Here is a 21,688-nt window from a genome sequence, read left to right as displayed (position 1 = left end):
CATGTTCAGCCATTTCGGATGGATAAAATTTTACACAGATTAATATCCCGAAAAAATGTACAGCTCCTATCAGATCAATTCTTTGTATGTCTAATAACCCAGTGACAAAATAAACACTTTTTTATATAATGATGAAGTAACGGTCAACAGTTACTTTAACAATTTTTTTACATCCACTTTTGAATTTTCCGCCAAAATTATAGGGTTTCCATAGAACATAAGGATGTCTTTTTATCTAAGGATTCTGATTTGGGACTGTATAAAAATTGTAATTTAAAAATAGCATTGAATCATTACCCTTAAATAATTGTATATTTTAATAATTTTATACATATCCGTACATTGAATACACACTTAAAATAGTTAAAATACATTGTGCGTATATGGATGTATTTGCAATCTGTGGTCTCAGAGCTTTCAAAAAGTTTTTGACTAACCAGTTTGACATATGAGTGCATACCGTATATCGCTTTGTATTGTGAATTTGCACAAAGAATTCGACTTATAAGGGTGATTTTATAATTCAAAAGTTATGTGAGAAAAAAGAAAAATATGGCATTCCTGTGTCCGGTTAGAATTCGAAGGGGTAAGAAGAAAAAATGTAAGTATTGAAAAGCTGTCACTGGAAAAACTTTGCAAGTCAATGACCTCAAACTTTCTATACATAAATATAAATATAGAAAACTAGTAAATTCATCTCGTTTTACAAGAACCTGTACGTCTGGATAACCATCACCGTGGGAAAGTTTTCGAAACAATTTTAGCGTTAATTGTTCTTACTAACTAATTCGTTCCTAATAATTGATTTATATTTACAATATAATCAAGACGAATTACAAATATTTCATAACATTGTAGAATTATTTACAATTTGCACAGGTCTTGTACAATGTCATTAAAGGAATAAATAACCTTACAATGCTTATTTTACTATGTTAAACGAAATTCAAAATAGAATTTATCTCAGGACTTACTACATACTATATTACTTTCTTAAAGCCAAAATTAAGACACAATTCTTTTTTTTTCTTGAATTCAAATTCAACACATCATGCAACACAACAATAATCTTTAACTAATTATTCAACAGCAAATAGTGGGGATTCTGACAAAGAATTATCAAGACCTGGCTCCGGTCTGAGTCCTGGCATGGGCAGGATCACAGGATCCGCTAGTATTGAAACTTTAGTGAGAGTTGGTATAGAGAAAGAACATGGACTCAGCCCCGATTCCAAAATGGTGGTGCTACATGACTTTGCACCATGTGTTGATGATGAATTAGAGGTTTGTAATATTTGATTACTATGTAAAATATATTTCATAGATAGAATTCACTTTTTATCTAAATACTAATATAAAAACATGCTTTTTATGTTACATCTTATGTAGTAGGATTACTTAATTAATTCTGAATCTATTTATTTTTGAATGTGTGATTGTAATTGTCTCTTATATGTAAGATTTGCATTGAATTCCGTCAGGTAAACTTTTAATACAATTTAAAATTAAAAAAAAAATACCATAATATTATATTCTTTAAGTTTTTAGTAAAATGTAATTAATTGCTTAAAAGTGTATATAGCAAGGAAAATTATCTTTAAATATTTCAGGTGAAGCGTGGCCAAATAGTAAATGTATTGTATCGTGAAAATGATTGGGTGTATGTAATAGTTGCGGAATCTCGCCGTGAAGGATTTATTCCACATTCATATTGTGCTCCGTGTGAACATCATGATTTGAAAAAGAAGTTGCCGAGGAGCAGGTCACCGACTGATTTAGCCCATAGAGATGTGTCTCAGTAAGTCATTATTAAACTATGTTTTACATATCTACAGTAAATTGTAATCTTACTAATATTATAAATGCGAATGTTTGAATGGATGGATGTTTGTTTGAAGGTATCTCCGGCACTCTATGAAATTTGGTACAGATTTAGAACATAGTCTGGAAGAACATGTAGGGTATTTGTTAAGCTTTTTAATTAGAAGGAGTTGCGGGCAATAGTTACTAAAATATAAAAGTTGTAAACAAATGATACATCTCATATTTCACCCTGTAAATCAGAATGTTATAAGAAATCTACAGAAGTAAACTGTTTATCTCAAAACTGCTAGAAAATTATACAAACAAAAGTGAGAGTCCAAAGGACTGCCATATATTTCTCGCTTGTAGAAGTCGTCCGTCGGGAGTGGACAATAACTTTCGCTTACATAGGTTTCTTGCTAAGAAATGAATGAACTGCTATTATGAAATATATTTGTACTTTACATGGTCATGTGTGATACTTTAACTTATTACAATCTGGATGGTGGCCACTTTAAAATTTCAGGTGACTGCTCTCTCGTTTGTCAATCTGTATTATAAAAAAAAACATATACTATTTTTTCAGACTATCTCTATCAGATGGTGCAACAAATGATGGTCATTCAGAGTTGGGAAGCGAGGGGGAAGCATGTCCCTTCAGTAAGGACCCGTCCGGACGATATGTAGTGTTGTACACATTCACAGCACGAGATGAGAATGATGTTGATGTGGAGAGAGGAGAATTTGTTACAGGTTAGTTATATTATTATCATCAGCTCACTAACATCCTCACTGAGGGGCTTGGAGCCTACCGTACGTCAGTTGTGACTAGGTCATACTCTGGCCCAGTGCGGGTTGACTATATACATATCTTTGAATTTCTTGGCAGATATGTGCAGGTTGCATCACGATGTTTTCCGTCACCGTAAGAACGTCTGATAAATGTGCATGAAAACGAAAATACATTATTACATGGTGAAATCCGAACCCAGGACCTGCAAGTCAAGTGCTTAAATCCTGACCCAACGACGCTCTCACTCTAATTATTTTTAAATGAAATGGCTATTGACTTATTAAAATCGTGGTTTTTTATTTAACTTTTTAATATTTATTTAGATTTAGAATTAAACATTGTTATAATGTAAGCTTGGGTTTCCATGGTCTCTATTTTTGTAGTTCTGTAGTGGAATTTCATGGTATATTTTCAACAGTTTTAAACAGAGAAGATCCAGACTGGTATTGGATTGTGAGGAGTGACGGTCAGGAAGGCTTTATACCTTCAGGATTTGTGTATCCAGCTGTTAGTCAAGGTTAGTTGTCTATACTAATGTTATAAAAAGAAAATATTGGATTGTTTCCATTGAATAGGCTCCGAAACTACAGAACAGATTATAAAAGTTCTTTCATTGTTGGGAAGATTCCTGGGTGACAGCTTACTAATATTATAAATGCAAATGTTTAGCTAGATTGACGGATGGATGTTTGTTTTAAGTTATCTCCAGGACAGCTGAACGGATCTCAATGAAATTTAGTGTACATATAGAACATAGTCTAGAAGAACACACACACAGAATAACAAGTATTTTCAATTACGCAGTGACTAAGTAGCGGGCAACTGCTAGTTTTTTATTTTAAAAAATCTAAAAAATATTGGATGTTGCATACAAGATCTAGTTTTTGGGAACTAATATACTGTTTTGACCGCAATTATATAACCATTGGTTTAAACTAAATTTCAATGATTAACTTTTTTATATTTTCAGCAACACAACAAGAGAATAATCAGCCCGTACATTCACCAACAACGAATACAAATACAATGATGTCAAATAACTTGTTGTCAAACACATCTCTCAACAACACAACACAGGATACTGAAGGACGTTATCACGGAACTGAACTAGTCATGTTGTACGACTATAAGGTAAGTAAGAATTGTAGATAGACATGCTATAGTGTTGTGTTTTGTGTCTATTTGACTTTCGTCATTTTGTCGCTGACAGTTGCGGTTGATAGCGGTGGCGAGGATTCGAACTAATAAGAGATATTAATATAATTGTCAGAGATTTAACCAGACGCGTTTAGCACGGTACTATACAAAAGCTGTCATTTCCAAGAAATTACCTGTCATACTTCATACTAATATTATAAATGCGAATGTTTAGATGGATGGATTGATGGATGTTTGTTTGTTGGAAGGTCCGGACCGGCTGAACGGATCTCGATGAAATTTGGTATACATATAGAGCAAAGTCTGGAAGAACACATAGGCTTATTAATTTTTTTTTTCATTTCGCGCGGACGGAGTCGCAGCTTTATAAATCGACAGCTAGTCAATTTATAAGGATCGGTGGGAATAGGCAGGTTCAAGTAGAGTTTTGTTACAGGCGCAAGCTCCCGACGATTTGTCGGTGAAGCGCGGCGAGTGGGTGTACGCGGATCTGACGCAACAGACTGTGGAGGGCTGGCTGTGGGCTCACGCACCTAAGTCACGTCGCTCCGGCTTCATACCTACCGCATACGCCCGCGCACCCCATACTACGTCACTGTGAAATGATAACAAACAGTAGTGGCTTTCTGGGACCAAAATCCACTTTAAAAAAATATTGTTATCTCTGTTTTGTCAAACATGAAAGAACAATATGTTTATACAGAAATATTGGTCGCAGAAATCAATGGTTAGATACTCGGAAGCTCTGATGTGTTTAAGTTGATAACAGTCTCCGTTGTAGCACAAAAAGAGTTCAGAGTTGGTCACACGGGGCTTATTAGTGTATATTAAAATACAATCACAGTTTTACTGAATTTCAGTGGAAAAGTTTATAATACTTGCCATTATCATAGAGGTTATGTTGTAGACATAATAAAATAAGAGATGCGAAGATTAAATAAACTTCAATTGTGTGATAATTCCATTCATTCCATTAGTTTAAGTTTGTGAAAATGTTTTTAGGTTATAAAAATTTTTTGAACAATATTTTGCTAATAGAACTCCTGACATTTAACAATGTATGGGACCAATGCTTTATGTTGTAAAAAAATAATTTTTTAATTTTAAGGTTTATCAATCATGTTTCTAAAGTCTTCCCTAGCATTAAGAGTATAACTCAAAATTTTAATATCCGATGAACTCTATTTTGCAAATTATATCCGTCCAAATTTCGACTGATTTTAATATCATGCTGTATTTTTTAACTTGACTTATTGTTAAATATGTGTAGTTTTTTAATAAATACTTCGAAATCATATTTTCTTTTTCATTTATTAACATTCAATCAATCTGATTCAAAATGGTATTACCAAAGGACGATAAAAATAAATATTTACCTTTGCTGTCAATCTACTCCCTTTCTAAATCCTTTTCCTTCACATCCCTTCCTTAATGGAAGTAGTTGAGAATGGCAATAAGTGTAAAATTTGCCTTTTCTATGGTACTTCACCCTATGATTAGGCATATTTGTAAATAGTTTTAGACATTATTAGTTACAATCATTTGGCGTGAATGGCGCGGTTTCGTTACCAAGTCAGTGAGGGACATAAACGTCAATATTTGGTAAGGCTAGTGTTGTGCTAGTACAGCAGCACAGTGTCGGTTTTTCTTCCTAACAGTAAATATAATAGAAAAAAAAAGAATTTTAACAAATTTTTATTAACTAAGACTAAATAAGTTTGTTACATTATTTATTCGGTTTCTAACAGTATATTTCTCTTCTTTTTCTTAGCCTGTTGTTTGATTTCATCCTTTATCGTCCATTCCTTCAGCTGCTCCTCAACTTTCTTTATATCCTGTTCCGTAACAGTGATGGGTAGTTGCAAATCAATTTGTTCACTTCGTATAAACTTTAATGCTTCCAATTTTTCAGTTAGAAAAGGTCCTTGTTGACTCTCCAATAATGTTCTATAGTCGTCAAGCTTCTTGTTCTTAATGTTGTCACAATGCATCTCTGTTAATTTTCTTAAAGATTCCTTTCTTGATAACTTATTGTAGGTACTAGAGCAATAAAAGTATGATAAGTCCAGTGAAAAAGTTCTATAGGTTGATGATTGGAAATGAAGAAAAAAATTAAATCTTCCTAATCTTATCTTACTAATATTATAAATGCGAATGTTTAGATGGATGGATGTTATTTTAAAAGTATCTCCAGAACAGCTGCACCGATTCCCTCGAAATTTGGCATAGACCAAGTCTGGAGGAACAAATAGGCTACTTATAGATTTTAATTCCATTTTTTTAACTCCGCACGGACGGAATCGCGGGGGAGACAACTAGTTTACATTAAAAAAAAACAAATGCTCAGAAGAGCAGGGAAACACCACAATTTTTGAAATTTTGGAAAAATTAAAAATTACACCTATGATGTTTAACAAGAACTTATGACATTTAACAAAAATTTTAAGACTTACTCTGGATGTGCTTTGTATTCAATGTTAAGTTTTTCCAGCAACCATTCAAACTTCTTGTAATCATATTGCCTAAGGAACTTCAACAGTTTTTTTCTCTTATCAATTAGCTCCTGAACTGTTTTCTGTGAATAAAAAATCAAGGAAAACAGTAATCATAACAATTTAAATATAGTACATGTTTTTAGCGTACTTACTTTGGCAATAACATTTTTTGGATCATTTTCCATTGTATCCTGTAAACATCTTATATGTCCAGTCAATCTCGCAACTGAAATAAAGAGTAAACCTCTTATATTTTGTACCAGACTTACTACATGGATAATCATTGATATGTGTATGTTTTTTTTTATTATAAAGTGGCAAACGAGCGAGCGGCCACCTAAAATCACTGAAATAGCGAAGTGACCGTTGCTCATGACATACGCAATTGCCTTTAATCGACGGAGGAGAGGATGCACAGAAAGAAAATATTTTCGCTTCCCATGTGTTCGCGCCTGACGTGCGGGCAACACCACTATAGGTGCGAACCGACGTGCGGTGGCCCGAAACGTCACTTGGACTTCTGCTTTCGACCGCCGATGCATACGCGCAACGATTAATTTGTCTACTTTGCAACTCTGTATTTCGCTAATTAAACCATTACACCAAATACTTGTTTGGCCTGAACACCATCCATCATCTCATCCAAAAAGTCCACTTCCACTTTCCATCCTTTCTTTAATTCTGATCCTTTTATTTAAACTAAGACTAACATATATTTTGGAACTAAAGAAGCAGTTTTAAGATGTTAATATGTTTTTAAATGTTAACATAATTGTATACAAACTTCTAGTTTCAGCAGTACTCTCATCATATTGATGTCTTCTCACTTTAGATATGAAATGTGATTTCACCAATATATTGTATTCCTTCTTTCCAAGATGACCAACTGAAAATATTTTTTTAACCGCTTCCGGTGCACTGAAAATTATATTAAACGTGTTTCCGTAGGGCTTTTAACAAATAAAACACATGTATATATATACTATATATATATATATAGTAACTTTAGTTTGTACAAGACTGGATTCTAATTAATTCTTAATTAGTGTGGATTATAAAGTACGGTTGCGTGATTATATTTTGAATGATACTATGATACTCCAATGGATGTATGAAAGATAAACTTATGAATATAATAATAAATTGAATGAGGTTATGGTTAGGCAATTCATCCTTAACAATATTTCAATAAAAACTCAGAGTACTTACTCTTTAATTTCTTCACTTAAAGCGTAAGCTTGCCCTAAAGCCGTTTCAGGAATAGGAGGAAGGGCTTCCAAGTCACCAGACCTCTCGGCTTTGTAAGCCGGAATGTATTCCGGTCGTACCCATTTTATATCAACGGTGTGTTTAATTGTGCGCGATTGGATTATCAATGGAGTTAAACGTCGAAGCATTTTAGTAATAATTTAAGTTTTAGTTGTAATAACAATCGCAAAGAAATTTTTTTAGTTCCACCACCAATGTTCATTCTATTTTGACATTGACAAAATTATCAATGTCAAAATGACATAATACCAAAGAGCTTTATGTTAAGTTTTTATCATCTTTGGGCTGAAGCATTTTATACAGGTGTAAATGATTCCAAAAATTTAAATTCAGGCTTGCCTGTCTACCTTACATTGAGGCATCAAAGCAAGTTGATTTTGCTGAATAGAGTTTAAAGGTTTCAGGGGAAGTTCTAATATATTGTAATGTAAGTCAAAGTAATATTTCAACGTCAAACATGCAGCTGTTTGTATTCAAAACCCTAATAAAAAAAAGAACATAGGGAAAAGTAAACCATTTTTTATCATAACCACTCATTTATTGCTTCGGAGTATGAACTCTCTAATTTATAAAACCCTTAATTTAGCTGTTTTGTACTAAATGTACCACTCCATGTAACTATACAAAACCTTGCTAATATATAAATCATATCTTTATACATACATTGCAAATATCAATCATTATTCTAAAGAAAAAATATGAAGTCATACTGAAACATTTCAAATAAACATTCCTGAGGTTTATCAATAGATAAAATCCTCTCCGACATCAAAAGTTACAATTTTAGCTAAATATGACTTAATTCTGAAGAGATTTGGATAAAACCTAAGCTTAGTGATAAAGAGAAGAGGATACAGTGTACTATTAATAAAGTATGGTCAATGTGCCCATAAGAAAAAACAAAATTCAATATGTTACAATAAAACAAAAGTCATTTTTACCTACACTGAATACTACTTTTATAATGTTATAGTTGCTAACTAACAAAATTCTAAAAACATCGTGGAATGTTAAAAAAGCCCGTTTTGCCCTTACAAAAAAAATTTTAAAATGGAGAAGCCAAATGCTATATTTTACATACAAACAATTATACTTATATGTGCGTGTAGGTGAAAACATTTTCAATGATAAGGAATGCAAAAATTATGTTAAAATATAAAAGAAATACATTCATATTGGATTTTACAAACAAAGAAATTGTGAAATACTACAGAAAACGTGTAATTAAAACGGGTTGCACAAAGCGATTGTCTTTCATACGCTACTTAATAATAAAATTGCAGCCTAATAAATACTATGAAAATTATATACTTTATTATTTAGTTATGCCTAAAATTATCTCATAATGTAAATAAAATGAAACCTCATGCACATAGAAAAAAGTTTACAATGAAATGTACCTTTTTTAGATCCAGCTATTGAAAACAAACTTCTCTAGTAAACTTTATACTCAAGATATGATAGAATGGATGACATTAGAATTATAAAATAAATACATAATACCTTTATGCCTACGGACTAGATAAGTTTTACACTTAAATAAACCGCGGTTAAAAAATTAGGAACAGCACCAAAATAATTTTTTTTGGAAAAATCACACAGATGAAATAAAAACTGGTAAAACGACCATAACCAAGTTTTATTATCTACTGTTGTTTTTTATCTTTAACGGTAACAAGTTCTATGTCGACTTTTTGGCACGTCGTCGCAAATTGTAAGTTTAAAAAATATTCAAACCTATTTTTCTAAGAGTTTTAAACAGTTTACAATTAGTATTTCCTAATGCAGATGAATATAAATTAACAATAAAAATGTCCACTTAAACTTGAAATTTGACTATTTGAAATTTTATTAATCTGTCACTTCTTTTAACTTTGTGAAATTAAAAAATTATACCAACAAAAAGCTACAAAAAAAAACAACTGGAAAGATAAAATTCTAATTTAAGTTATAAATATATAAATAATTCAATACTAAAAATCTAATTTATTTTCTTGAAATTGGACAGATTATTTCCTAGGTAGCATTGTTACACCATGATTTTCTAACCAAAAATGCCGAGAACAGATATTAAATAAATTATAATATTAAGCCTTTCATACAACACACGGGCAAAGGCAAGATAACACTGGTCGCGCTATAGCTGTTCATAGATTTACACACACGTAACAACATCAACCATTATAAAATGAGCCACAAAAATTTCATAATCCCTGTGAATTTATTCTATTCCTCAATTACAATTCAAATAAAAATGTGCTTAACATCCGCCATATTGTGACGTCATAGCTTGCAAATCGAAAAGTATGTCGAGGTCATTGACCCGCACATTTTTATTTGAAAACATATGTTTTAATATTGTACTTCACGTGCACAATAACATAAGGTAAGTATGACTACATACAAATCAAAATATTGTAGAGAAGAAACGACAGTACTAACTACCATGTTATTGTGACTTCATAGTACTTTCTTAGGATTTAAATACCCACTTAATTTTTTCCATTTATGTATAATACAAATATTTTGTAAGACATTTTAACTCCTCAATATCATTGCAATATTAGATTATTATTAAAAGTTGAATTTATATTTATGAAATAATTTATCAATCACTCGACAACATAAAGTATTAATGTAAAAAGAAATCTTCCAAACATTACGAACACATATGTAGATCACAAATATTTCAATGTGCTATATTTGTAATAATTATATTAAATACAATTTATTTGACACGATGTTTAATTCCGACTAATGTCTTATTTCTTGCATTCATCATTAAATATGTAAATAAGCGAAGCAAACTTTTCAATATAAACACTCTTTTTTCAAGTCCAAATATCGTCACACAGAATGTAACATGTTTATGACACATATTGTCTCTGTCTCAAAGAGAAGGTAAGAGATGACACTATGTGTAATGACAATACAAATGTCATGAAAATGGAATTTCACAGTTGACAAAGCACACGTATAGACCGACAAAGTTATCTGACCCGACAGGCAAAGACAAACTAAATTATGACAGCTCACTAGCGCCCCTCTGTCAATATCAAAACACAGTCTTTTCTTTTTTCTTTTATTGCATTTTCAGTGCTTTAGTAGGTTTAATATATTTATAATATAACAGAACCAGAAGCCAGATATCCTTGTCTGAATATAGTGCATTATAATTTGAACGTTTTGTTAAATACTTTAAAGTCCCTTATGACTCTGTTTACTGAGAAACTTCAACGAAATTGAGACAAACCAATTGATTGTTAATGTAACCGTAAGGTTCCACTGCTGGAACTTTCGCATAATATCTCTCAATTCTCTCAGAAAAAACTGAGACAATGAATCACAATACTTAGATATTTAAACTTTTATTGCACTTCTGTATTGATGTACCATAGAGGAGATGAGTTTATATTCCTGTAGAACAGTTTTTAGAGGATGAGATGTTGAGATGTGAGTTGTCGTGTGCTACCTACGTCGCGTACTCTCTGGACGCCGCCGTGCTAGAAAATTAAACTTAACATAACGCACTTATAGAAGTAACGCTGTACTTTACATCTATTACGAAAAGGTCAGAGGTATTCAACCTTTATAGACAGTATAGTTTGTTTTGTCAACTTTTAAACTGATGCAGGTTAAAGCGCGCAGATGACCTTGAGTCTTTAAATTGATTAACATGGGTAATACCTCCTTTGAAAAAGTCTATATATTAATCAGAAAAAAATCAGAAATTGTCAACATTTCGAAGAAACTACATTTTACTACTCTTTATAACTAAATTTTACTGTTTTACTTCCTACTAATATTATAAATGCGAATGTTTGGACGGACGAATGGATTGATGTTTGTTTGAAGATATCTCGCGAATGGCTCAATGGATCTGGATGAAGTTTGGCATAGATGTAGAACATAGCCTTAAGAATATAGGTTACTAATTAAATTTTTATTAATTTCTCGCAAACGAAGTCACGCGTGTCAACTGTCTTGTATAATTTCTACAATGTACTGACCGTGTCTCTCTGTAGCATCGGCCGGCGTCATTGTTCCCTAATCCCGTTTCTTGGTCTTCCTCTTTCCTATACGCTTGCTGTAATTCTGCGCAAGCGCATTCACTATCGACACAACAAAGTAAAGCACCATTGTTAGCACTAGCTTCTCTAACAGACTGGACACCAATGACCCCTGGTTCTCAGGCAAAGGTGCTGATGGATCCCGTTTATGTAACTTTGACTTCTGGTTACGTAAGAATTCCAATAATGGTGCTTCGAGCTTTGGTCCAAGGTATGGTATCTTAGATACCCATCCTAGGGCTTGTCTGGAATTTAAAAAAAACAGTTTTTTTTAACTGACTTAGACAAACTAAATTACAGAAAGTTATTGAGAAATATCCATAAGAATAAATAAATAATTGCTATATTATTTACAACTATTAAACTAAGTTAACTTTAAAACGTAACAAAGTTGTATATTGCATTCGCAATTTTAAATTGGAATGTGGCTGATCACGCGCCATATTGTGACGTCATAGTTCTAGAGAGAGCTGAGCGTCGGTGGCTCAGTGGTTAAGCCCTATATTTGTAATCTGCAGGTCGTGGGTTCGAATCCCGTCAAGTACCAATGTGATTTTCGATTTACGTATGTACATTTATCTGGGCCAGCGTAGTAGACTATGGCTTAGTCACTCCAAACTTAGGGTAAGCTCCGAGCTCCTCAGTGAGTTGAGTACTCACCCGACCAAAGCTTCATTGAAGGCAATAATAACAAACATCTTCTGTATATGCATCTTGATGACTGCTTTCCCGAGCACAGTTGCGCCAAAGAAGGTCCAGAACGGGACCAGGAAGTGTCCGCAAGTGAGACCGGCGAGGTCAAACAGTGGGTTGGGTATGGAGGCGCACGCCAGTATACCAGCGAAGCCCACACGCTGCACCAACTTCTGCACCATCACCTTAGCTCTATGAAAACACGAACATCGATTAATCGAAGAAAAAAAATCTATATTCCATCGAAATAGAAACATCTGTAAGAAGGGTGTTCTTATACAAAGCAAAGAAAATCCTGAATCTTTCTTGAAAATCGCGACGAGTATTTTCAGGCAATGTCAGAAAGATCGGCGACTCGTGTTGTGTACGATTTTCAACAACATTTCATGTGAACTTCCTTAGTGACTAAACTCTCCAGGTTCCGTTTAAACGGAGTAAAGTTGTTAAGAAGAAGAATGTGTATATTTTAAGGATAAAATTAATTAAGGAAAAAAATAACAAAATATGAAGTTGCCCTGACACCCTATATAAAGGCAGCCTGTCTTCACAGATAGTGCACACTCTCCTGCAGACCGCTGAGGCGAAAGGACGTGTCCGCATGCCACGGTTCTGTCGCTCCTCCTAACTAGAAGAAGAAGAAGAAGAAGAAGAAGAAGAAGAAGAAGAAGAAGAAGAAGAAGAAGAAGAAGAAGAAGAAGAAGAAGAAGAAGAAGAAGAAGAAGAAGAAGAAGAAGAAGAAGAAGAAGAAGAACATAACATTTGAATATAATTTTGGTGTCAGAAACCTACGATAAAAAGAGGAAGTTATAAAAGTGTTCTCACCTGCCGGTTCTAGTATTATGATCAGCGATGTCGGTGAGTTGAGCGAGTGTGCCGCCGGAGAGTCGTGCGGCGCGCGCCATGAAGTACGGCGGCAGCTCCCCCAGCGCGGTGCCCACGCCCCACAGCATGCTCTCCATCCGCACCTTCGACATGATGCTCCACACCGACACCGCGCCCCGCTCCACCGCACCACCACATATTATACTGCAACGTTACAACTGCTTTTATACATATCTTACTTCTTACTAATATTATAAATGAGAATATTTGGTTTGACGGTATCTCCAGAACGGTTCCACGGAGCTCGCTGAAATTTGGCATACATATAGAACGTAGTCTGGAAGAACACATAGGCTACTTATTATGTTTTTTTTAATTCCGCGCAGACGATGACGCGGGAACAGCTAGTCTTTTGTAAAATTCAATACAGATATGATTCCATCTATTAAATATACCACATATTAAGAATAACATACTCATTAGGATAAGGTGGTTCAGGAAAGTCGAGAGAACCGCATTCGTATGCAGCAAGCGTGACACGCGCGATGTGTGGCCCCAAGTAAAGCAGGAACGTATGCAGGCCTGTGCCCAACCCCACCGAGCTACAAACCCCTAGTACCACCCACCAACCCCACCACGCCAACTTCGCCACTGCTAACTGGAAATAACACAAATCGTTACTTAAAAAAAAACATGAACGGGCCATAAACTGTGTTAATTTGTGCCTATTTGTTTTTCATCATTTTCTGACGATAAGTAACAAAGTTCGAAAGGCTGCGCGAACAAAATCTAATTCTTTGTTAAAAAAAATCGCCGACAAACGTACCTGGACAAATGGTTGATGCGGTCCACCTACATAATATGACGTCACAGTACCAGCTATCAATGATAATATTACTAAAGCTAGTAACTTGTAGGCCAGCAACCTGGAATAAAACGATAAGTAAAAAACAACTAAACTGATTTAAAAAAAAAAATCTTTCTTTACCTATCCATCGACCAAAGCATAGCATATTGCTATACTGTTTGTTAAAAAAAAAAAACTATTTCCAACTGTCTTTCCGAATTGCGTAGGCAAATTATAAATTGATGGCTTAATAAATATTGCCTGGTTAACATTATGCCAGTATTAAAATTAAAAATTAAAAAAAATTTATTGACACAAAAAAAAAACATTTTCACAAAAAATTTATGGCCTCTGTCTCCTGAACTAGTGTACTGTGTTTCAGGAGACAGCACCTTCTCTTATGTATTGCCTAAAGTTTATATAGATTCTTAACATATATGTAATTAAATATAAATTACTGGACAGTATCGCTGGCTTGGCTCTAACTGTCGTGTGTTAGTGTTTATATTTCGCCATCGCTTATTTTAAGCTGTACCTACTGTCTTACTGTACTGGCTTAATGTAAAAGGTTCATCACACTCACCTTTGCAGGCCAGTTGAGATCAATATAAGGAGTTCTCTAAAGAAATACTCTAGCGTGGTGAGCGGCCGCCTCCATATCACCAAACTGTCTGTATCCATTTGGACGGATTTATTTCTAAAAACACAAAAAAAAATAAACCAAACCTTTCTATTACAATGGTTCTAACACTGAACATTTTGTTGACAACCCTATACTTACCAAGATAACTATTGCATTTTTCATCATGTGATAACCCTATCTAACAATAAAGCATGCATAAATGCATGTTCAAATCATTAAGATATCGGCAAAGATCGTACTTCGTGGAACTATTAAATCGTTTACATTCTTATTGTGCATGTTTACTTTTAAAAATGTATACAATATTAATTTATCGATTGCTTCCTACAAATAGCTGCGTGATAAGATAAAGGTATATTTATTTTAATGATATTAATTAATACAAAGAAAAGCAAAAATGTTTATTATCTAACTAATTACTAATATTATAAATGCGAATGTCTAGATGAATAAACGGCGCGGTTGCGCGGTATTAATAAACTTGTTAAGTAGCCTATATATTCTTACAGACTATATTCTCCATCTACGCCAGATTTCATCGAGATCCATTGAACCGTTCTGGCGATACCTGCTAACTTGCGTCCATCCATCCATACATACAAACTGTCGCATTTATAATATTAATAAGATTATACTACTGTAAACTTATGTGTATTTTAAACAACATACTTGATATCTTTGGGTTGCATATGCAGACCGTTGCGCGGACGCTGGTCCGTGTCGTTTTGCTGCACAGCCGCCGCCAGCTTGTAGTACCCGAGCCGGGCCAACTGAAATACAAGGCATTAAAACATCAAAATACCGCTCGGACGCACGTCTGCATGCGGTGAATACCAATCGTGAAATGACGTGAGCGCAACTAAGCGATGCCGGAAGTGAATTGTCTGTGGCTTATTTTATACTCTATGGTTTTAATACTAAGTGTACCTTATTTTCATAAGTTTAATACAAAATCAAATAGTAGTAGAAGTAATATCCTAAGCGGTGTAGTCTAAATTACTTTTAATATTTATATTTAACTTACTTTATATATTAAAGGATCATACCAAAAGATATCTTAGAAATATAATACTTTACTTAATTCTATTTTAGGTACAAAGATTTTAATGTTGTGCATTATTTAGAGAATAATATTCACGGTATGTAAATTTGAATATTAAATTAAAATAAATAAACCTGTGCATAATATATGAATTTTTCATTTGTATACAAAAAAGTCGTTAATGTAGTATATAAAAGTTGTTTTCTTGTTTAGTAGAAACAAATAAATGTTAGAACGAAGTCAAGGACTTGCACGATTTATTTTTGTTAAATTATTATATACTTTATTGTTTTTTTATAAGACATAATTGTATTTTTAGCCTTTTTAATTAAATAATGTTTGCACTTAACGCTAATTTGTTTATGGGTATAACACGATGAGACACAAAAATAAGGGAATAACCTAAGTCAAAACAAAGATCAACTTAAATAAAACCTAAAATATATCAAAATACCAACACTAAGCTAAGGTAAACCACTCAACGACTGTACTGTACGAATTTACTTACTTATTTAATTCTTGAAACATGAATAATAAACGAATAAATTAAGGTAAATTATTTTTAATAGGTATAACCTACCTTTAATTTTAAACAAAGTAACCACACTACAAATCAATTAAAATCATGCACACAAACACACACAATCTAAAATCATGCAAATCTGATTTGCACACACAGATTCGTGTATCAACATCAACGAATGAATACTAAATGTGACATCATAATATAACCGCCGAGAAATGAGTTTCACTTTCGAAAACCACTTCCACTCTCTCTTTCTATCATTTCACTATCACACGAGGCCGAATGTTGCTGGCCTTTGTAAACTTGTCGACAATTAAAAAAACGCGCCAATTAAAAGTCAAGAGCTGTCAACTATTTAAATTTAGAATGTTTTTTTTCTCTTCTTCATAAAAATGTCTGGGTTACGATGAAAAACGTGCAAAAAACATTGCATCGTAAACAATCGATTGTTTAGACGTTGTTTTGAAATATGTCAAATGTTAACAAATGAATTTACGCGGGAAACATCTTTATTGTGTTAACATCGGCCGAGTATGGTTCAAAGGAATGAAAGTTTACAATGTACAATGAATTATTTCTCAGCAGCTGAGAACGTCATCGACCTTCCTGGCTCATTTCCAATACATAATCGAATTCCAATTAAAAACAATAATAAGATAATTTTATGCAATTGAAAATCGCCTTTGTGCTAACAAGAAAGAGTTGAACATCCTAAATTTGATTTTATTAGATCTTCGTAGACACTTTTTAATTATTAAAAATTTGCGACAGAATAAATCTGTCTTTCAGGAGTTATAGAATCTACTTAAGCCAGAAATAAATAAGAGAAAAAGTGTTCTTATAACATTTGTATGGTTGTTTAGGCAGCAATCAACACTATCTAGTGACAACTATACTCAACACACCTCTAACTATTATTACCCTTATTACAATAACCTTAAGGTCGAATATCAAAACAATTAAAGTATTTACGGATATGGCGCGACAAGGTGGCGTGATCGTGCGGGGTGCGTTCGTTGATCCAATGACCCGCATTGCAATAAGCAGCCAACAAATCATTTAGATTTCTATGTATATTCAACATAATATTATCTTACTAAAATTATAAGTGCGAATCGATGAATAGATGTACGTTTGATGATATATCCAGAACGGCCTAAGGTCTACTAATTAAGTTTTTTTTTAATTCTGCGCAGACGGAGTCGCGGGCGGTGTAGTTTATTTCATAAACGAAAGAACACACGTTCAATAAGACGGTACAAGGTCTTACATTGGTTATCCTCAATGCTAGTGATAATTAAATCTTATCAGATTTGAGCCAAACACAAGTATGTCACGTTCAATATCGTCTATCTATGAATAATGCTCACGATTCTCCATAGAAAACATGTTTGTTTGTCGTTGTAGTGTGTTGAATCCCAGTTTAAAGTTGTAAAAATAGAAAGAACTTATATGGCAATCGACAGAATTTATTTCAACCAGGATAGTTCTTAACAACCTACTGAGTTTGAGTTACACAAAAAAACCGTTTTTTTTATATTTGTGAGTTCATATACGAGGAGTTAAACAAAGAGTCATATTTCCAAGCAAACCATAAACGTTACATAAAATATCCAAATATATTTCATACTATTATAATATAATAATTACGAAAGTTTAGATGGATGTTTGTTACTTTGTATCTACAAAACAGTTTAACCGATCTCACTGAAATATGACACGGATGTAGAACATATTCTGGAAGAACACATATGCTACTTACTAAGTTATTTTTACAATTCCATGCGAAATCGCGGGCAAAATTGCTTAAATAAAGCCAAGTAACACTATCAATAAATCCATTCGCACCGACTTTACTTTCTTCACTATTTACAATAGACTTTCACATCGCCTTTTGAAGCGAAGCCAAAAAAATGTAACAGTTCGCCGAACTTTTTTTTAACTCAATATTCAATGGAAATCAACTTTTAGAATGTTCAAACGATAATTGACAGAAACTTTGCTTTTCAAACCCTATATAAGCTACTAAACTCTTTTAATATGATATCACTTTTAGAACTTTGAATCGTAATATTGAGAAGCTGTTTTCCAAGCAACATAATTTGAAGTATTAAAAAAAATTCAACGTTCACAATAATTACGATAATTGTGACTTCGTTAATTAGCAGTAGCATAAATAATTTAAATCTATTTTCACTCATAGCAACACACAAGATTCATACGAGAAATACTGACATGCTAGAAAGCAAATTACAGCACAAATTGATTTATTAAACGCGGGAAATGTTAAACATCTTTTGTCTTTGGTGTTCGGAAAATTTTGTAAATGCTTTTAGAAATTTTTATGTGCGTTATTCTAAGAGACTAAATACCTACCTACATTATAACAATAAAATTAGTAAGTCAATAAATGTTATAAAATGGAACAAATTGAAAACGAAATCAACGGAAATCTCCATCAACAATTTCGCTGATCGAAATTTTTCTATTCAAAAATTCTCTTAGTTAGCTATACTAATATAATAAATGCGTTTCTTTAGATGGATGTTTGTTAGGAGGTTTCTCCGGAACGGCTGCATGGATCTTGCTAAAATTCGGCATACATGTAGAACATAGCATGCTATGTAAGAACATATAGGCTACTATTTTCCGCGTTGACGGAGACGCGGGCTATAGCTAGTTTAAAATGAATATATTTTTTTCACGTAACTTTACAACCGCAGCAAATCGACACCGTATGACGTGTAAGTGTATTTTTATTTAAACTATATCGTGGTGCTAAATTAAAATCACCGGGAACCGGGAACAAAGAGGTTCTCGGACAAAGGAAGAACGAATTCGCGCGGCCGATTCACGCGCAGACTAATTTATTCAATTCAGAAAGCGAATAAATGTCTGCTAAACTTGGCAACAATTCGAGTTTTATTTTTTATCTTCACTCAACTAACTACATTTATTTTAGAGACATGGCTGAAGATTTAGCTGAGAAACGGAGACAGATAAGCGAAACCTCTTTGATTTCTTTTTTTTTCTTCATCAAGCTGTCACCAATAAAACGTGTGACACTGTACAGAATACTAATTTTAAAACGGTAACACGCCAAATAGTTAACGCGCCAAATGCTAGACGACATAATGACGTTCGGATTAATCGATACCCTAATAATATTTAACAACAACCTTGACTGCATTCAATTCGAAACTAAACAAGTCAATCACTAACCGTGTGTTTCCACTGCCGATAGCCCTAACAAAAACATATCATGCCTTCAAAACAGTATTAACTATTTTTCAACAATGGAATTGCACGTTTATAAGAAAAAAAAACATGATATTTCGAATATCCTTAAAAGCCAAATACGCAATAAATTTAATTAGCTCTGATTACTCTTAAGCTAATTTTTGTTTAATTAATTGTAAAAAAATTCTAAAAATAAAACTAATCTATTGGTAAGCCATGCTGAAATTCATAATCAGATTAGTTCGCTCCATCAAGTAGAATCGAACTGTATCTACCTCGTTAGGTTATGGTAAATATGTATATGTATGTATCATGTACAGTCACGTTTATTCGCAGTGTCACACTTTAATAGACAATCGTTTAACCCTCACGTACGTCTCGAAATCAAGAGATTGGTGAATAGTGCACCAACGGCATATTAATAGTTCTACACTCGAAAATGTAATTGCTACAGTAAAGTAACCAAGAATAATTTTTAAATTAAATAAACATCGATAGAAATCTGAGTCAAAGCCTTTGTAAAAACAAGGATGGATTTTAAGTTCGAAGCAAATAGCAAGGTCATTTTTCTGTAATTGAAATACCATCAGCATAGGTCATTGTACATTTTATGTAAATGCAAAGATCCAGATGAATTTTTAAACCAAGCTACACAAGACCACTATTCTGTTTAATGAAGACATGACCCAATTTTAGGTACAAAATCCACAGCAATGCGCCTCCCCTACGTGGCGCAATGTTTAAATTATCGTGAGATACTGTCGACATACAAAACAAATTTTTGTCTAGCAAACTGCTATGAGACTTAAAACAATATATAATACCAAAAATAAATTTTATAAAAATTGTAAATATAATAACATTTCTGTTCATAAAACTGTGGGTCTGGAAGATTATTTTAAAAGTTGGTGGACATTGAAACTTTTGACCTAAATTTTTCGTATACTAGAACAAATAAAAATGTTTTTCTTATCAAGTATGTATTAAGTTTCTGTATAATCCTCCATCTGTTGAAGGTAGATAGATATAGCTATGTGTTTTCAATCATTTTGAACAAAATCCTAAATACATCAGGTCGGGAAGCTTGTACAATGTGCAGTGCACAATAGAATTTGAAAAATATACTATTACTAGCGCATTGTCTAGCTAAAGAATGTATCATAAAGTGATAATTTATTATAGCGAATTTATTTACATCTATAATACTAGACACACACTTCTGCAAATGATTGTGGACAAATGACATCTATTGGTTCGAACACTTGCCTAGTAAACAATGATGTTATAACAATATAAGCAACACAATACTGGCAGCAAAATAATCTAAAAAACAAAGCACAACAACAAATCACACATTTGATATACCAGTTCGTTTTTGTTGCCAGAAGATCGTTGGCCACGTTTCCTGCATTCAGCTCGAAGCTGTTCTTTGTTCATTGCTGCAAGCATTTCACAGGTAGTATTCTGCTTTGCTCTTCCATTGTCGGGTAATGAATTCTGTCTCGGTACAGTAAGAGATGAAGCCTGGTTACGGACCCGTCTAGTACTGGCTGCCTTGGTCATTTTTTATGGCTTTGTATTCGTAAACAATTAGATTATGCAGATACAAAACCTTTGTATCATTCTAATATACTTCCTCCGTTATTCTTGCGTTGGGCCTTGCCTACTTGAAGTAAATGTTGAAGCACAAAGTAATACATATATTTTTAGTGTCAAATGTTAGGAATAAAATTGCAGAAAATAAAATAGTTATCAAAACAATTATGAAGACATTACAAACAAAATTTCATATATGTATTATACCTTTATGTAATACGTCTCTATATATAAATAATTAATATTTTGCGAATATTTAAAGCGTAATTGTTTACTTTTCCGAAAAAGTGCGAATAAGTAATAATATCAATTTGTAAGTCCTATTGCTTTTTCAACATTCACAGAATAAAAAGCCACTTTCAGCCCCTAATTAATAAGCGTTTAGGTTTATATAAATCATTCGGGGCAGTCAGCAGAAATTGATGCAATTTCTAACCTAATAAAGTGAAATAATGTTCAAAATTTACTCACATTTAATTTAAGCCCAAGTTGAAATTCGTCTAAATTAACAATTGAATGAATTTTAAACTATCTTTATTTGTAACTTTACTTGTTTTAACATATTTTTGATAACAAAACAAGCAGCAACCACTTCACACAAAATTATGTCTACAACTAAAATTGGTAGATTATGTTTCGAATACGCGAAGAAAAATAAAAAAATTACCAATAGCATTGTGACTAAACAAAA

At 33.1% G+C, this 21,688-nt stretch overlaps 3 protein-coding genes across 6 annotated transcripts; 1 reads left to right on the top strand and 2 right to left on the bottom strand.

Annotated features, from left to right (window-relative positions):
- The first annotated feature begins 406 nt into the window (after nucleotides 1–406).
- On the top strand, nucleotides 407–4,844 carry Dlish (Dachs ligand with SH3s). Of its 2 annotated transcripts, none has more exons than XM_013312006.1 (7): nucleotides 407–601; nucleotides 1,091–1,284; nucleotides 1,611–1,798; nucleotides 2,390–2,556; nucleotides 3,015–3,113; nucleotides 3,567–3,727; nucleotides 4,191–4,844. In XM_013312006.1, exons 1-7 carry the CDS (start codon nucleotides 553–555, stop codon nucleotides 4,353–4,355), a joined length of 1,023 nt encoding a protein of 340 aa, XP_013167460.1. In that variant the 5' UTR covers nucleotides 407–552; the 3' UTR covers nucleotides 4,356–4,844. The 2 variants fall into 2 exon arrangements, with proteins under 2 accessions (XP_013167460.1, XP_013167461.1); XM_013312007.1 differs by lacking the exon at nucleotides 407–601 and adding an exon at nucleotides 669–772.
- A 589-nt stretch (nucleotides 4,845–5,433) lies between these two features.
- Nucleotides 5,434–7,720, bottom strand: bonsai (28S ribosomal protein S15, mitochondrial). The gene is made up of 5 exons (XM_013312077.1): nucleotides 7,459–7,720; nucleotides 7,034–7,167; nucleotides 6,402–6,475; nucleotides 6,208–6,329; nucleotides 5,434–5,794 (listed from the first exon to the last, which is right to left on the bottom strand). Exons 1-5 carry the CDS (start codon nucleotides 7,644–7,646, stop codon nucleotides 5,485–5,487), a joined length of 828 nt encoding a protein of 275 aa, XP_013167531.1. The 5' UTR covers nucleotides 7,647–7,720; the 3' UTR covers nucleotides 5,434–5,484.
- A 321-nt stretch (nucleotides 7,721–8,041) lies between these two features.
- Nucleotides 8,042–21,608, bottom strand: Tango5 (Transport and Golgi organization 5). Of its 3 annotated transcripts, none has more exons than XM_013312368.1 (10): nucleotides 21,469–21,608; nucleotides 20,767–21,067; nucleotides 15,263–15,363; nucleotides 14,534–14,647; nucleotides 13,930–14,029; nucleotides 13,580–13,761; nucleotides 13,104–13,307; nucleotides 12,249–12,473; nucleotides 11,529–11,833; nucleotides 8,042–11,021 (listed from the first exon to the last, which is right to left on the bottom strand). In XM_013312368.1, exons 2-9 carry the CDS (start codon nucleotides 20,962–20,964, stop codon nucleotides 11,566–11,568), a joined length of 1,392 nt encoding a protein of 463 aa, XP_013167822.1. In that variant the 5' UTR covers nucleotides 20,965–21,067; nucleotides 21,469–21,608; the 3' UTR covers nucleotides 8,042–11,021; nucleotides 11,529–11,565. The 3 variants fall into 3 exon arrangements, with proteins under 3 accessions (XP_013167822.1, XP_013167821.1, XP_013167823.1); XM_013312367.1 differs by having other exon boundaries at nucleotides 20,767–21,064; XM_013312369.1 differs by having other exon boundaries at nucleotides 20,767–20,840.
- Between the last annotated feature and the right edge of the window lie 80 nt (nucleotides 21,609–21,688).

The sequence above is a fragment of the Papilio xuthus genome, unplaced genomic scaffold (genome assembly GCF_000836235.2).
Source record: "Papilio xuthus unplaced genomic scaffold, Pxut_1.1 DF827679.1, whole genome shotgun sequence".
Taxonomy (NCBI): domain Eukaryota; kingdom Metazoa; phylum Arthropoda; class Insecta; order Lepidoptera; family Papilionidae; genus Papilio; species Papilio xuthus.
This window is presented reverse-complemented; position numbering and strand designations above follow the sequence as displayed.

Coding starts and splice junctions, on each gene's coding strand:
- Dlish (XM_013312006.1), top strand. CDS start 553: ATGGCATTCCTGTGTCCGGTTAGAATTCGAAGGGGTAAGAAGAAAAAA. Junction 602..1,090: donor AAGGGGTAAGAAGAAAAAAT/GTAAGTATTGAA, acceptor ATTATTCAACAG/CAAATAGTGGGGATTCTGAC. Junction 2,557..3,014: donor GAGAGGAGAATTTGTTACAG/GTTAGTTATATT, acceptor TATTTTCAACAG/TTTTAAACAGAGAAGATCCA.
- Tango5 (XM_013312368.1), bottom strand. CDS start 20,964: ATGACCAAGGCAGCCAGTACTAGACGGGTCCGTAACCAGGCTTCATCT. Junction 15,364..20,766: donor CTGGCAACAAAAACGAACTG/GTATATCAAATG, acceptor CTTGTATTTCAG/TTGGCCCGGCTCGGGTACTA. Junction 11,834..12,248: donor TTCAATGAAGCTTTGGTCGG/GTGAGTACTCAA, acceptor TTTAAATTCCAG/ACAAGCCCTAGGATGGGTAT.
- bonsai (XM_013312077.1), bottom strand. CDS start 7,646: ATGCTTCGACGTTTAACTCCATTGATAATCCAATCGCGCACAATTAAA. Junction 7,168..7,458: donor TTAAGTGAAGAAATTAAAGA/GTAAGTACTCTG, acceptor TATAATTTTCAG/TGCACCGGAAGCGGTTAAAA. Junction 6,476..7,033: donor GAGTACTGCTGAAACTAGAA/GTTTGTATACAA, acceptor TCTTTATTTCAG/TTGCGAGATTGACTGGACAT.